Source organism: Sminthopsis crassicaudata, chromosome X (genome assembly GCF_048593235.1).
Source record: "Sminthopsis crassicaudata isolate SCR6 chromosome X, ASM4859323v1, whole genome shotgun sequence".
NCBI classification, from domain to species: domain Eukaryota; kingdom Metazoa; phylum Chordata; class Mammalia; order Dasyuromorphia; family Dasyuridae; genus Sminthopsis; species Sminthopsis crassicaudata.
The window spans coordinates 73,356,089-73,373,204 of record NC_133623.1 but is presented as its reverse complement, the minus strand read 5'-3'; the positions used below and the strand labels follow the sequence as shown (position 1 = coordinate 73,373,204).

The 17,116-nt window shown below is 39.1% G+C and overlaps 2 protein-coding genes across 5 annotated transcripts in view; both read right to left on the bottom strand.

The window, feature by feature from the left end:
* The window catches only part of LOC141548985 (protein bicaudal D homolog 2-like), a 39,141-nt gene extending 32,531 nt beyond the window's left edge, over nt 1–6,610 (bottom strand). For 2 of the 4 annotated variants that reach the window (XM_074278331.1, XM_074278335.1), the window contains exon 1: nt 6,131–6,319. In XM_074278331.1, coding sequence (XP_074134432.1) covers nt 6,131–6,138 — 8 coding nt within the window. In that variant the 5' untranslated portion in view covers nt 6,139–6,319. Of the gene's footprint in view, nt 1–6,130; nt 6,320–6,484 lie in introns of those variants that run through there. The other 2 variants (XM_074278333.1, XM_074278334.1) reach the window with 2 other exon arrangements.
* A 3,581-nt stretch (nt 6,611–10,191) lies between these two features.
* The window catches only part of TKTL1 (transketolase like 1), a 32,265-nt gene continuing 25,340 nt past the window's right edge, over nt 10,192–17,116 (bottom strand). Inside the window, exons 10-14 of the mRNA XM_074277926.1 lie at nt 15,691–15,821; nt 13,741–13,824; nt 11,929–12,025; nt 11,622–11,741; nt 10,192–11,108 (exon numbers count right to left, since the gene is read on the bottom strand). Of these exons, the coding sequence (XP_074134027.1) occupies nt 10,936–11,108; nt 11,622–11,741; nt 11,929–12,025; nt 13,741–13,824; nt 15,691–15,821 (605 nt within the window). The 3' untranslated portion in view covers nt 10,192–10,935. The remainder of the gene's footprint in view (nt 11,109–11,621; nt 11,742–11,928; nt 12,026–13,740; nt 13,825–15,690; nt 15,822–17,116) is intronic.

Below are 17,116 nucleotides of genomic sequence, written 5' to 3'. Positions count from 1 at the left end.
AAGCATCAAAATGCTGTTAACTCCTTTTAAGCATTTTTGGAATCTCCCTTACCACTACATAATAGTAAGTTATACAATAAGCATTTCTTACATAAAGTGGTCATTCTAAGGGCAAAACAAAGGCATCCTCCAGAAGGACCACAAAAGGATACTTTCTGAATCATAAGCATTACCATCCCCACCAACACCAATTCAGCCCACTTTTATCATTATTCCCTTCTGCAATCCTCATCTCCCAAGGAGACTGCATAACACAGGTCCACTTTTAAGAGGGTGGTGAGGGGAACCTCTGCTACTTTCTCTTGCCATCTCCAAACACACACACACACACACACACACACACACACACACACACACACACACACACACACACATACATATCCCAGTGGGGGTGTCTACCTTAGGACCATCTTTAGTATTGGTCTTCCCTCAAGAGCTCTTCCACCTTTTTATTCCAAATAACTACAAAATGCATAACATATCTAGGAATCAACATCTCAAAACATATAAAAAAAACAATAAAGATTCAGTTGCAAGTTCTAAAAGAAATAAAGAACCTAAATAGGTGGAAAAATATTCAGTGTAGAAGAATATTCATTGTCCATGGCTAGACCATGCCAATATAATAAAAATGACAAAGTTGAATGACAAAAATGAAAATAATGTTTTAACGTGATACCAAATTACCCTGCGTATACTTTACAATGCTTAATAAAATGATAACAAAATGTATTTGGAAAAACAAATATCAAGGCAAATGATGAAAAGGACAAAGGGAAATAGCACTTCCAGATCTCATCAGAGATTATAAAAGTATTCATCAAAGTCATCTGGTATTAATTTTTTAAAAAAAAGCTATAAATCAATGAAACAGACTAAACAAGAGAGCATCAGAAATAATAAAACTCAATAAGAGCCAGGGCTTGATAGAATAGAAAATATTAATTACCTAGGAAAAAGATTCTTTATTTGATTAAAACTGCTGGAAAAACTGGAAAGCTGTCTGGCAAAAATGAGACTTAGATTAGTATCATATACTCTGCTCCACAATTACCTTCTAAATGGGTATGACCTTAATATGAAAGATGATACTATAAGAAAATTAGTTAAGAAACAGATCATATAATTTCACAGGTATGGTTAAGAAATATATTCTTTCTGCATAGATAATCCTACTTTTTAGGATAAGAAGTGATTGAGAAAAAAATCTTTGTATCAAATTTCTCTGATAAGAGTTTGCTACTTAAGATATATAAACGTGTGTGTATGTGTGGTTGAATAATGTAAAGGGTCCCCTGAATTTGTTTTTGAGTTGCCATATTTTCTAGAAACACTGGACCCAGAATATCCAAGAGGCCCTGAATGAAGCCCCATACCCCTCCCCTCCAGCTGACATAATTTTTTGTTTGCATTTCAAACTGGATTCCTTGTGTGTCCTTGGGAGTCAAGACAGGTGCCAGTAAGTCTGAAGCAGACTGGGAAATTAATTGTGCAGCTGGGACCCTTGTAGATAAGCAGATCATTCTATTTTTATAATCTAACAATTTCCAAGGGGAAAGATGTGGCTTTTGTCTTGCCTTCCCTTCAGGAGAAGTTTTGTCCTTTTCCCACTCCTACTGTTCTTTCCCTCCCTCCATGCCATCCCTCTTTTAGAAGAGATTTGTGTTTTTTCCGCCTGCTGTTATAAAAATGCAAACTTTTGGATAGATTATGAATTCTTTGGGTTCTATATCCATGTTCGTTTCTTTTGTAATAAAATAAATAAAATAAAATAGAGGTTTTCATAAGTTTTGTGCATTCACCATTTACCAATAGACATATTGTCAAAGGATATTCAGTTATCAAAAGAAGAACCGCAAAGTATTTATAACCACATGAAAAAATGTACCAAATTACTAATAATAAAAGAAATGCAAAGCAACACAACCCTGAGATTTGATCTCATACACTGCAAAAATTGGCAAAAAAAAAAAAGAAGAAGAAAAAGAAAAAAAGGCAATATACACTAATACATTATAGGTAGAATTGTGGTGATGTCCAAAAACGTGTATTTCATTTTGCATCTTTACTCTATTAACTCTCTATCTGGAGGTGAATAGCATAATTCATAGGCATCTAGGTAGAGCTGCATTGGTTAAAGAGTCAAGCCTGAAGTTGGGAACTTATCTGCTTGTGTTCAAATCCAGCCTCAGACACTCAGCAGATATGTAACCTGGGGCAAATCGCTTAACTCTGTTTGCCTCAGTTTCCTCATGCATAAAATGAGCTGGAGAAGGAAATGGGAAACTATTCTAGTATTTCTGCCAAGAAAACCCTAACTGGGGTCCCAAAGTGTCAGCCATGACTGAAAAACAACTGAACAATAACAACAAAGTTATCAAAAATGAAAAAAAAATCCCCATTTACTTCAAAATATTTATAACAGCTAAGAATTGGAAACAAAAGTACAGGCACATCAACTGGAGAATGGCTAAACAAAGTGTGGTATGTGAATGTCAAGGAATATTACTGTGCTGTAAAAAAAAAAAAGAGAGAGATGATAAGTGTAATAAGTGCAGAGAAACATGGAAAAATGTTTTGTGAACTTCTGTACAGTAAGCAGAACCAAGAAAAAAATATCTACAGGAACTATAAAAATATAAATGTAAACACAGCAAAAAACCAAAGGTAAATATAACAATCAAAAAGAAAGAGGATTCATAGGAAAAGACACCCACAACCTTCCCCTTTGTAGAGGTGAGAGTTCTACAGGTAACACGCATTGCACATATTTTCAGACTTTCTCAATGTATCAATCAGTTAATTGTGATGATTTTTTTCCCCTCTCTTAAAAAATATCATTTGCCATACAAGATGGCTCCCGGGGAGGGGAAGGAGAAGGCATAATTGTGGTGATGTAACAAACCTATCAATAAAACCTCAATTCAAAAAAATCCAAAAGAAGAATTCAGGGAATGGTGCAGTCAGGGTTGCCCTTTGGAAAAATCAGTGTGGCAGCTGGGTGGTGGATGGATTGGAGAGGAGAAAGGCTGTAGTTAGGGACACTAATTGGGAGGTTACTGAGTTTGTTCAGATAAGAGGTAAGTAAGAAAGGATGTCAGAAGTGAGAAGGTAGATGTAACAGGTTGTTAAAGTAGAAAGGGTAGGATTTAGCAACTGAAAGGATATGAGGTGAGCGAATGAGGAACTGAGGTTCTGAATCTGGGAAATAAGAAAAATGGTTATGTCCTTGACATAAATAAGTCCAGTAAAGAAGAGGGTTAGGGAGAAAAACAGTATACTCTTTTATTTTATATGTATTACACATTTTATATACCTATTATGTATTTATATAGTGTATATTTTTCATATTTGTTACATATATTTATGTTTACGATGTCTATTAGATATCCAGTTGGAAATGTCTAAGAGGCAGCTAGAGATGTGCGATTGAAGACAAGAGGCCTGAGAACCATTTGTCTTGAGAAAATAAAACCCAGAGGAGCTGATGAAGTTACTGGGGAATAGAAAAGAAAGAAGCCCACTATAGAGTAGTAGAGTACATACAAGGACATGCTAAGAAGGAGCCTGCAAAGGAGAATAGGGTCATCAACTCTCCCATAATCCACAGCAGCTCTTCCAAACCTTTTCATCCCTCCACAAACCTCCCCCAGCTTCCCTTCCACCTCCCCCACCCCCAGCTCCCAGCTGAGCTCTTGGCTTCATATTTTACAGATAAAATGGAGGCCATTGGCTCCGAACTTTGTTTTCTCACTCTTCTTCATCTCCTACAGTTCAAATTCTTTCTGCCATTCACTCCTCTTCCACCAGAGTCTCCCGTGAAAAGAGATGTGACCTTGCTTCTTACCAAGGCTACTCATTCCAGTGACCCCAGTTCATCTGGCCTCCTCCAACAGATTACCCTCTGGCATCTCTACTTTCTCACTTTTTTTCACTCTTTCCCTCTCTACTGGCTTCTTTCCTACTGCCTACAAACATACCCGTGTCTCCCCCATCCTGGGGAAAAAAAAAACTCACTTGATCCTTCAATGACCTCTCTCTCTTCTGTCCTTTGTGGATAACCTCCTGATGCCTTAGCTTTCTCTCCTCCCAATCTCTTCATAATTCCTTCTAACTTTTATCATTCCACTGATACTCCTCACTAAATAATCTCATTGCCGAATCGAATTCAACTGCCCGTTACTCAAACTTCATTCTTCTTGACTCTCTACATCCTTTGACACCATCAATCACTCTTTTCTCTCTAGATATTTGGGGCACCACTCCCTCTTGCTTCTCCTTATCAGATCGATCCTACCTCTCCTTTACTGGATCCTCTCCAGGTCATACCTTCTAAGCACAGGTGTCTCGAAGGGTTTTGTGCTGCACTCACTTCTCTTCTCCTTCTATACTACTTCACCAATTAATTAAATGCCTATTCTGGCATGGTGATAAATACTGTTCATCAATATCTCATTTGTCATCATTTCCATGCCGATGAATCACAAAACTAACTATATAGCCCTAAGCCCTCTGAAGACCTGCAATTTCAAACTTCCAAATGCCAGGTAGACATCTTAAACTCAACATATTAAAAAGTGAGTCATTATCTTTTCCCTTAAACCCTTAATTACCATTTCTACACAGATGATTGCTATATCTATATATCCTGTTTTAATCCCTATGCTGGCCTCCAATCTTGAAATTCCAAATGCCAGGTACATATCCTAGACTCAACTAGAAAATCTTAAACTCAACATATATATATATATATATATATGTGTGTGTGTGTGTGTGTGTGTGTATATATATATATATATATATATATATATATATATGTATATATAAATGATGATTTTTAACTCTACCTCATCCTTTCACTATTTTCTGAATCTCTAGTTTCCAAATGCCTGGTGGATCTGAAGTTCTTAAATATCTTAAATTCTTAAATATAATGAATTTTACATATTCAAAATCGAATCATTGCCTTTCCCTCCAACCCCTCCCCCCATTATTTCCTTCCACATTATTGTAGAGGGCAAGCAGCACCCTCCCAGTCTCTCAAGCTGAAACCTAGGAGTCATCCTCCTCTCCTAACTCTCACCCCCCCACCCCCCATATCTAGTCTGTTGCCAAGGACTGTCGATTTTACCTTAGCAACAGCTCTGACATGTTCTCTTCTGTGCTCTGATACTGCCACCACCCTGGTGCAGGGCCTCATCCTGTATTGCAATAGCCTGCTGGGGGGGGTGCTGCCCCCACTTCAATCCCTCCCCCATTCGGCCACTAAAGATTTGCTTATGGCGCAGGTCTGACCATATCACCCACTTCCACTCCATAAATTCTAGAAGCTTCCAACTGCTTCAGGATCAAATACAAAATGCTCTGTTTGACATTCAAAGCCCATCATAACCTAACCCCCTTTCCAGACTTCCTACATCTAATTGCCTGACACTATCCCTTCCATTTCTTGGTTCCATGCACTCTATGGCTTCCTCCATGCCTGGAAAGGTCTCTCTTCCTGTTTCTGGCTACTGGCTTCTATCTTTTAGTGGAAGCCTTCCCCAACCCCTCTTAATTCTCGTGCCTTTCCTCTCCCATAATCTCCCATTTATTCCAAATAGAGCTTATTTGAATATATTTGTTTGCTTGTCTTCCCCCCACGCCCCCCCCCCCCCCGCCCACCCCCAGACTGTGTTCTCTTCGAGTCAGTTTTTGTTTCCCCAGCGCAGCGCTCGGCGCATAGTAGGGATTTAATGCTTATTGACTGACGGGAAGCTACAAGTTAAAGGTGATAGGATTTTGCTATCTATTCTGATGGCAAAGGATCACAACTTTTGAACCGTTTTCCTCCACATCAGAGAAGGAATATTAGCTGGGGAGGGGGGAAGGGGGAATTTCGAAAAAGGAGAGACTGTCGGCAAAGAAAACAGTCAACAAGCGTTAAGACTTACTACGTGCTAGGTACTGTGCCAGTCCAGGCCAGTGTCCAATTCAGTTATTTCCACGTTTAGGGAGGTTTTGTGAGAAAAATGAGTCTCTTGTGCTCCGAACCCGCCCCATCTTGGGTGGGGTGGCGGGTAGACGTGGTGGTTAGGAATAAATTACCAAACATCTAGGTCCCCCCTCATTTTCCAATCTTCCACCTTACCTTTTCATGAGAGCTTCGGGACGCCAGACCAAAAGAAGCCGCGCAGCTGCTTTTCCTCTTACCTGGGTGGGGCGAGCCTTCCAACCCGCAGCCCAGACAAACGTGGGCGGACGGGCTTGACGGCCACAGGTAGCCGGCGCAGCCGCGTGGACTCGCAGCGTTTGTCTTCGCCGGTGCGCGTGCGCGGCGTTAGGGTGTGAGCCACGCCCCTTCCCCCGCCCCCTTCAGAGCTCCACCCAGGGCTTCGGGGACCGGCTTCACCTTCGTCACAGTGCCAGGCTCCTTCGAGAGAGGAGTGGACCTGGAGAGATGGCTAGTCTGCTGCCCCCTCCCCACTCGCATATACTAGCATACCTCCTGAGGCCGGGGCAACCCCTCTCTCAGTCCGTATAGCCCGGCGCGGTGGTTTGAAACTCCTCTAGCGTCTTAACGGTCCCCTCGGGCTACATCGAGGCTACCGATTTGCCGGCTCGCTTGTCCCGCCCCCTTCTCTCGCCCCCACCCCCCAGCGCGCCTCTCAGAGAGCAGGGAAACTGATTGGCAAGGGCCGCCGTCGAAAGAACCAATTAGAAACGTATTCCCTCTGACCTACCCAATTCCCTCCCCTCGATGCCGCAGTGCTTCGCTCGGTGCGACGGTCTATCCGCAGTGTCGGTCCTATTTTCCTGAGGTCTGGACCCGCCTCCGACGCCTTGTCCCGCCTCCGGCGGTCAGGCGCTCCTGGGAAAGGGGCGGGGTGAGAGTCGAGGGTGCGAAAGGGACGGGGAGCCCGGCGGAAGGCAGCCCCCTGAGTGGCTGCTGTTTGGGATGAGCCCGAGCCCATTAGGACGTAGGGTTCGAAGCCCCCGACTTGGGGCTGAAGGGGCATTTGGAGGGTAGCCGCAGCCTTGGCTCTGACCGCTTGGCACGAGCTTCATTATGGGCTGATATAATTGGCCCAATGGTACAGGACCGGATAGGAGGACCGATGAGTTAGAGGACCCCACGAAAGTGGGAGAAACCGCTCCCTCCCCCCGCACCGCCTCCCGCCGTAACATTCTGGAAACCATAACATGTAGAGGAAAAAGATTCTGGCAGTATTGTGTGCCAAAGCCTGGATGAGGCATGCCGGCTGCAAGTGCTGGAGAAATCCCCTACCCCCTGGGGCTCAGGGGTGAGGCCCCCTGCCGAGCTCCCCAGAGAAGGATCGCAGGAGGGGACAGCCGTTGGGAGGAAGGGAGAATGGGACCAACTTGTTCCAGTAAACATCTCGTAGGATAAGCATTTGGTGCAGTGAGGAAGGGCTGACTCCCCAAGACCTGAGTTCAAGAGGTTCTTGTAGCCATCAATTCCACCCACAAGTGCTTATTGTGTATCTACTGTGAGCTAGACTTTGGGGATAGCATACAAAAGGAGCTCAGACTTCTGCCTGAGATTTGTAGAACATATTACCTCATCAAATCCTTACATCGATCCCTTAAAATAAGTTAAATGACTATTCTTCTCTTTTCAGCTCAGGAAACTTAAGTATTTGAGGCAGGATTTGAACTCGGGAATTCCACACTCCAGCTCCAATGTTCTACTCACTTTGCCAGGTTGCTTCTAAAACTACTGAAATACAAATAAGTTTCTGCTGAAGGGAGCTGCATAAGCACAGTGGGGATTGGGAAGACCCAAATTCAAAAGATCTTTTAACCTCTTCCTTCCTTCAGCAGTAAAAAGGAGACTATAATAGCAACTACCTCATAGGATTATTGTGAGGATCAAATGGGATATTTGGTACACATGGGGTATCTGGCACATAGGACTTAAAATAACTGCTTATTCTCTTCTTTCCCTTGTTATTTGTGGAATTTCCACACCAGAAATACCCCAAATGGATTGGGGACCAAAAAAAGCCCACCGTGATCATTGCATTTTGCCTCCACCAAGCCCACAGCTAGATAAAGGTTCCAGAGAGACCAATATGGGCCCACCCTTGTTCACATCTAATTAGCTAGGAAAGAAGTGTTTAAACCCTGGCTACTCAAGGAATAGTCGATTTAGAGTGGAATGAGCAAGGCCTGGGGGGACATTTTACCCAAAGTAGACAAAGCTGCTCCCCATTCGAAAGGAATGAATAGATTAGATAGGGCGCGCCCATTCTTCCCCCAAAAGCCTTAGTCATTTTTATTTCCCAAAAGCAACCTGCATGCCAACTAAAATGTCTCTGGAGGTATAAGATGGAAAAGAAAATATGGCCTTTCACCCAATCTTCCATCAGCATTGCTTGCAAAGTTAACATGTGAGCTTCTTTGAGTCAAGCCCTTCTCATGTAGTCTCTCTTCCCCTGATCTGATAATGCCTAAAACAGAGTTATAGATGGATAAGATGGACACTCTTACTGCCAAAGGTGTGTTGTTGAGTTACCCATTCTGTGGCCCATTTCTTCAAAGACAACAGTTAACAGCTTTGGACTCGAGAAAGAATGGCTTTAGTATGTGAACTAGAAAAAAAAAAAAAAAAAAAAAAAAAAAAAGGAATCCTAATGTAGAAGATCCTATGCTGGCCCTGAAGTTAATAAAACCAGCGTTCGAATCCAGCCTCAGATAGTGGGCTGAGTGACTGGACAAGTGAGTTCAAGAAGCTCAGCCCAGGTTTCTTTTATAAAATAAAAAGCACCTATTTTACTAGGATTGTTGTGAATGTCAAATAAAATAAAAATATATCAGATGAACTTTATAAACTTTAAAATACATGGCTTTTTGTTCTTCCAATTCTTTGTGATCCCTTTGGGGGTTTTCTTGGCAAAGATACTGGAATGGTTCACCATTTCCTTTTCCAACTCATTTTACAATTAAGGAAACTGAAGCAAACAGGGTGAAGTGACTTGCTCAGGATCACACAGTTCAGATGCATCTGAGGTTAGATTTGAATTCCAGGCCTGGCACTCCATCTGCTTCAGGATCATTTTGCTGCCTATGTACATATTTTGTTCTACTTAGGGTAGTAGCCAACTCTCACACATCCTTGGTAAATCTAACCAACTTGATTCAGGCCAATTCCAATAGATTTATGATGGATAGAGCCATTTGCATCCAGAAAGAGGACTGTGGGGACTGACTACATATGGATCACAATATAATATTTTCACTTTTTTGTTGTTTGCTTGCATTGTTTTCTTTCTCATTTTTTTCCTTTCTGATCTGATTTTTCTTGTGCAGTACGATAAATGTGGAAATATATATATAGAAGAATTGCATATTTTAGATATCTAGACCTCCCCTAGAAGTTTAGGGGAGGGGTGAGGAGAAGGGAAGGAAATTTTGGAACACAAGGTTTTGTAAGGGTGAATATTGAAAACTATCTTTGCATATATTTTGAAAATGAAAAGCTATTGTTTAATAAGAAAAAAAGTCAACCAACTGCAGATTTGGAGCAAGGGCCAATCGTGAAAAACTAACAAAAACAAAAGGACATGGGGAAAAAATCCAGGAGAGTATCATTCAAACTTGAGGGGTAGCATGGCATGGGGTCTTGTAATTGAATGTAGCTGTTGTGAAATTATATTTATTTTCAGTAAATGTTTGATTTGTATATACCTATATTTACGTGTGTGTGTGTGTATATATATATATATATATATATATATATATATATATATATATATATTTGAATATACCTATATACCTGGGGTCATGTAAAAATGTCTTGGGTGAAAAGGGGTCATGAGGGGAAAAAGGAGAGCTGAGTGGATAAAGTGTCCAGATTTGGAGCCAGAAAATTCTGGAGACAAGGTCCCACCTTTATTATGTACTCAAAATCGAAAGGTTGCTTAATAGTATCGATCCTCTCCACATATATGCCATGTTCAAAGAGACATATGGATGGACATTCAAGGTCATAATTAGGTATACAGCACTTATTTGGTATAACTTTTTGGAAAAAAAGAAAAACCCCATTTTTTTCAGGCTTTAAAGAAAAAATTCTTGGTAAAATTGGAAATTGTTAAAACTCAGTTTTCTACATTTTGGTAGAAACATTCACTTGGGATGACAATGAAAGTTGGCCTAGGTCAAGAATGCAGATTCAAAAGCAATAAATAACATCAATTGTTTAACACCTTTTTATTGTTGACTCACATCCTCAAGTGTGTTGCTATAATTAAGTAAGTAGTCTTAGTTTGGACATCTAGAAAGCGAAACAGTTAAGAGAGCTCACAACACATAAGAACTACAAGATGGCATAGACTGATCAGAACTAGTGGGTTGGTTTGGTTTGTTTGTTTTGTATAATCTCCTCGTAGAAGGAATATACCAAGGGAAGTTGTACATTATAAAAATTCTCAATCCTGTTTTATGGTCCCAGAAAATGAGACCTGAAATGCAGGCAGTTTATGAAAGTGAGAGGTAACTTCATTAATCAGGAAGTTACAGGTATGCTATTGTTTCATGAAAGTTTGAACTGGGGAAAAAGAATAGTAGAATTTCTTTGCCATCCACACTGTTCAGTCTTCATACCCAAAATCACACTTTAGAAATTACAAATAAGTACACCCATCTGCTTCAAACACTGGTTCTCTCTACTCTCTCCCCCCCCCAACTCCCATTACTTCTAGACTTCTTATCAGAACACTTAGACACTATATTAGTTATAGCAGCATTTCTATGCACAGTAAACACTTTAACAAGAACTTAACGAACCTAGTGCTGCTTCAAGAACAAACAGAAAAGCCATCAGCTACCCTTGTTATTAAAAAAAAATTCACATCTTTGAAACTGTGACTTCAAAAACTTTCACAAAGATGTCAACTCCTTAAACTAAAGCTGACAATGCTGATTTCTTTTTTAGCTGGCCACAATTGATTTCACAGCATTTACGATATATCTGGCACTGATGCCAAACATATCAAGCAATTCTGCAGGTTTTCCACTTCGAGGCACCCCAGACACTGCCAGCTGATGAACACTGATGTCAGGCATACCAGAAACAGCTGCACACACAGCTTCCCCGATACCACCTAGAAAAGAGAGAAAAAGTCAGCTTGAGAGCACCACAAAATGTCTCAGCTTCTCTAGAGACTATTCTATTCATTGCTACTCTGACATCACCTGGGAGAATGTTAGAAATAGAAGGGGCAAAGGTACTATGTAGGTAGCATTTCAAATTCTAGGAGCAAGTTCACTTTGTTGAAATCTTAACTCTATATTGCCTAGTAGATGGGGGGGCGGCGGCAGAGAGGGGACTGATAATCAAGTTTCCAGAATAGTGATCAGTGAGGAGTGGACCCAGTTTAATTTTTTTTTAATTTGAGGAATTAGTGTTTTTATCAGTCTCCAAAATCAGCATTAGTTCTATATTTTTGGTCTGACCATTTACAGGCTAGAAGTTGATCTCCTATATGTTTCGTTGAAATTCCATTATTTGCTTTATTGACCTTAAAGTTGCAGTGCCATTCCCATACACAGTATCACTTTACTAAAAAGTTCTTCAGACAGGCACATGAGTAAAAATGCTTCAATCCATCACTCACCTTCTTTATAATGATCCTCGACAGTAATAATACGCCCCTCTGTTACTCTGGCACTAGAAAGGATTGTGGCACGATCCAAGGGCTTGATGGTGAATAGATCAATCACTCGAATAGAAATGCCTGAAAGACCAAAAGGAAGGCTAAGAGATACAGTCAGTATATTTAGGGAATGAGAGAAGTGAAATGAAAAGATCAGCCAAGGCATGTACCAATTCAGGCACAAAGTCTTATTATCTTTACTCGGGTAACAATTCTTTTTTTAAAAAAATTCTGTGTGTAATATAATTCTCCAGTCTTAATATATTACCTTCTTTAGAAAGTTCCGCAGCAGCTGCTAAAGCTTCATGGAGTGTAACACCAGCTCCAATAACTGTGGCTTTGTCATCTGCACTCTGATAGATCACCTGGCAAAAATGTGAAAAAATAGAAGGGGCACAGGTTAGGATATAGATGGCATCTTACATTCTAGAAGGCTTTTGTTTTTGTTTCTCTTAACTTTATTTTTGGTTCCAAATTCTTTTTCTTCCTCCACCTCTTCCTTCAATTTGACTGAAACTTGGCTTTTCCCTGAAACTCTTGCCATTCAAGCCTTCAATTTCCCCTCTCCATTTGTTCCCTTTGTCTACAAACATGCTCAGGTCTTCCTTATGCTGAAATACAAACCCCTACCCACATACACCAAAAACCTGAGGAAACATAAGGACAACGTAGTCTACCTCTCTCCCTTTCTAACTTCCAAACTTCTAGAAAGAAACCTCTTTATTTGCTGTGCCACACATTTCCCTTCAAAATGACACAGCACTAAAAAGAAATTTTCACTGAGGTTTTTTTTTTTCCTTCAATTTTGTGGGGCGATTGCTCAGTTTATCCTTGCTATCTGCTCATTTAATTGCAGAGACCTGTGATCTATTGGAATCAAGAACCTGGATCTTGCAATATCTAGTAGTAACATGGGTATTTGATTCATATTGGGCCATTCATTCCATAGTTTGGGGAAATCCTTGCCTTTTTTGAAAATCAGTCCTTTTTGTCTTTCTAAAAATTCTGCCTTTTTTTCTATAGCACTTAAGCCATCCATGACCATACATCTCTATTCATGTTGGTGTTTGTTTTGATTCTCTCTCATTTGTGTACACACACACACACACACACACACACACACACACACACACACATATATATATATACACTTACCTGAAACTCATAACCTATTACACGATCTCACATCCTAAATCATTATCAATTTATCTCTTAGATGGGTTAAAAAATATAAAAGATGTGGTAGCAGAAAGAAATGTAGATCCTCTGAATGACAGGCACCATCTCCACATAAACAAAAGTTAAAAACATGTGCACCATATACAGGTTGAGCTAAAGGTAACATATCACAAAAATTAGAATTAGCATGAATCTTAAGTGTTAAAGCAAATATTTAGGCTACAGAAGTCAAGCCCCAGTGTGGCCCATTAGTCTATAACACTCCCAAGTGCCACTGAACCAGAATAAATATAAATGTGAAATGCTTTTTAAAGCATAAAAACATATAGATAACATTACACTTTAAAAAAAGATCAATTACAGGGATCTTTGTGGACAGATTTAAGTTGGACACCACTGATTTAGGGTATTGTTTTTAAGCTGCCTATTGGTAAGCAATGGACTCTATAAAAATGCTTTTTTATAGCAATTCTAAAAACAGTCAACTGACTTTTTAACAATAGACTGGAGTACTGGCATAAATAATTGTCAGCTCTGAAACAACTGAAGCAAACATCTGAATGTGTTAACCCTTTGGAAGCTGCTACAGACAAGGAAAATGAATCTTTCCCATCCCTCCCCAAAGAAGCAGTTCTCAGAGGTGCTGCTTAGTTAGAATTCAACTAGTAGATTAGGCTTGTGGGCTACTTGGAAAATAACTGTTCAATTCAAGCTAGAGTTAAATTATTCACTTGAATGATGTCTCTCCATGAGGAGAAGCAATCAATGGCTTGCTGCGATGAGGAAAAGTAGTCAGTTTTCAGAACAGAAAGGATAAGGCACAGGAGAGAACAAAGTCCAGAAAACCATCCACATGAAAAGAAGAGAAAATAGTGACAACTTAAGCCTTTTTTTTTTTTACCTTGGCCTGTCCAATCTTAAAGTTTTCAAAGGGAGAATAAATCACTGAAGTATCTGGTCTGCTGGTTCGGATGAAGCACATTCCCTAAAGTAAATATAAAAACAAGAGTTTACATTTCAGAAATCAAAGTTATAAATTCTTTTTAAAAAATTATTAATTAGAAAGAAAAAGGTGTGTGTGTATGGGGGGGGGGGGAAGAACAAGCTAGTAAGAGTTAATACCAGTCTCTTCTAGTGAAGGAAGTTTGTATTCTGGGCAAAAACCTGACAAGGAAACATCTAATTAAACTCATGTCTACAGTGGCCTTTCTATTCAGACACAAAACAAAGAAGGCACCCATTTAATTCCATCAGAAATAAGCTTTACATGCTAAAATATCTATTGGAGGTGACAGATATACCTGAGATACTCTGTGTTATATCTGCAAATCTTTCATGAGGTAGCCTTCCTCCTTTAGGGATGGGGAGCTGGATGGAAACTCAGCAAATAACAATTCAGAAAAGATGGATATGAAAACCACTTTTACCATCACTAAGGTAATTCTGGGACAAGTTAGCATGACTTGACTGCTCTCACCAAAATGAAGCATTATTTTTAATTAATATTAATATTTTTAAATTAATATTTTAATTAATATTAATATACCCATTAATATCCACACACATTATAATGAAGAAGCCCAGGACATTTAAGAGCTCAATATTCGGGGCAACTAGGTGGCGCAATGGAAAGAGCTCAATATTCAGTCTAGCACTTCAAAAGTCTCTAATATATTCTCATTCCTCAAACACTATTGTTTAAAAGCTGCTGTGGCTCAATGGTTAATTCCCCTCTCCAACTCTCCACACTTAGCTTGGCTAGTCCTCAAACAAGAAACCTACCATCCGTGGTTGGGCCCAGTTCGATAGCATCAACAATTTGTGTTCCACTGGCAGAGCCTTTGAGAATTAAATCAAAAACCACCGAGTCCATAATAAAGACTTCAATGGAAGAAGTGCTCAATCTTAAGAATTTGTTTTTAGCAATGAGAGTATGAAATGTTTGTATATCTGTGTTCTTCATTTAATTGCTTAAGCTTCTAGTCATAGAATCAACCAAATCAATAAGCATTTATTAACTATTATATATAACTATTATATATTAACTATTTATTAACTATTATGGGCCAAGTTCTGTACCAAATGTTAGAGACACACTAGAAGGGCAAAACCTCAAAAGCAGTTGCTGCCTTCAGGAAGCTTCCTAATTAGCTGGGAAACAACATACATACATACATATATATATATATATATATATATATATATATATATATATATATATATATATGTATATATATATGTATATATGTATATATATATATGTATATATATATATAAGATATCCAATACTCAGTGTCAGTAATCCATTAGATTGCAAATTACAGGAAAAAGAAATAAATCAATGCCAAATACAAAGCATGTCTCATCGACAAGGCCCTCAAATGTGACGATTTGACTGCCTTGTGGAGACAAAATCTAATCCCAAATTAGTAACAGAGACCAGAAGGGCAATATGGTACAGTGGGAACAGCATTAAATGGAAGATAAGAGGGCCTGGATTCAAATCCCAGATCAGTCACTTACTATTTCCAAGTGACAAGCTGTTTTACCTCACTGGTCCTCAGTTTTATCTGTGTAAAATGAAAGGGCCAGCCTAAATGAACTCTCCAAGTCCCTTCTTACTTAACCTGTGAGGCTAAGAAGCATCTTCTGTCTAAGCAAGTATTGTTCTAAATCAAGGGCCTCTTTGGTGAGAGTTAGTGAAGCCTGTAGTCCCCTTCTCAGGATGTTTTTAAATGCATAAAATAAATTATAGATGATTAAAAAAATCAATTATAATGAAATAGATTATTGAAATATTTTTAAAACAAGTCCACAAACTTCAGGTTAAGAACCTCTGCTATAAGTATACCTTGGTATTGGCAGCCAAATGAACAGCATATTCGGTAGAAACGGCATCACTTGGATAGAAAACAGTGCAATTGGGAACAGTTCTGAACATGGCTAGATCCTCCAGAGCCATCTGGGAGGGCCCATCTTCACCTGAGAGAAATCATAAGAAAAAGAGAAGTTAGCTCAGGCCAGCACCAACCATTTTTAATCCAATTCTCCAAATAATGTCTATTATATGTGGAATGCACAGTGCCAAGGATATATAGAGGTCAGATCTGTTCGTCTTAAACTTTCATTAGTTATAGTCTTCCTGCCTCACAAGTAGGGTTACCTTCTTTCTCTTCAATAGGTTAACTTTTCTCTAGCCCTTCATGGAAATAATGGAAGGGGATAAAAAACTATACTACTGTACCATCTGAACTTCATAAGATACCTTTTTTTTTTAAATAATGCACAACCCCTGTGCAAGATCATAATCTGATCTAAGTAGACACATAGCCCAAATGATTACTGGCCACCTCTGTCTCTAATATAATCAGGCTCAGGAAGAGTATCTAGGCAAATGCAAGTTTTAAAACTACTCAGGAACCCAGTTTGCTTCTGAAATGATTTTTTTGGAGATATATACACAAATCTTTAAGTTCTAGATAAATGTTAACTAACATCATCATCATTGTTGTTATTAATGACCAAGTCCATGATTTGATTATATGGTCTACACTGGTCATTACTGGTTATTGCTCACCAAGGAGTGATCACTTAAATTACCAAATTCAGTGTCATTATTTTTGCTCACTCTGAGGCACTTGACACTGAACATTCACTTCTCCTTGAAGTGTGATCCCTCACTGCTCACACTTCTTTAGCATTTCTTGGAAGTATTATTTCTACACATGAATTTTCACAAATTGGTAAACTAGGTATAATAGAAAAAAATAATCATGTCTGAGATCAAAGGGTCTCTCTCTCTCTTTTTTTTAGTTTCTTACAAGTAATTTATTAAAGTTTAATTAATCTGAGTGACAACATTTACATTTCATTTGGTTTCTCTATTTCACTTAAAGAGTAACCACAAAAATTAATTTTTGTATTTTTAAATGATGCACAAAATATAAATCACAATGAATCCCACCCATTTAATACATGGGGAAAATGCCTTCTACAAATACAAATACATGTGGGCAAATATCCATAGTTCATAAATTCACTTTTGATTTTGTGCTACTTTGCTTACTGAATGCATGCTTATGAAGTTTGAAAAAGCACAGTCCAATTTCTTGGCATTAAGTTTGAGATGGCCACAATTAAGGCTGCTCATTAAGATGGTTCCACACTTCCTTACAATTGGAACTGAAAATATCTATGTTGTTACCTTAACATAGAATTGCTATCTCTGACATTTATAATCCGGCAGTTTTTTAGTATGAGATGAACTATTGCACTGT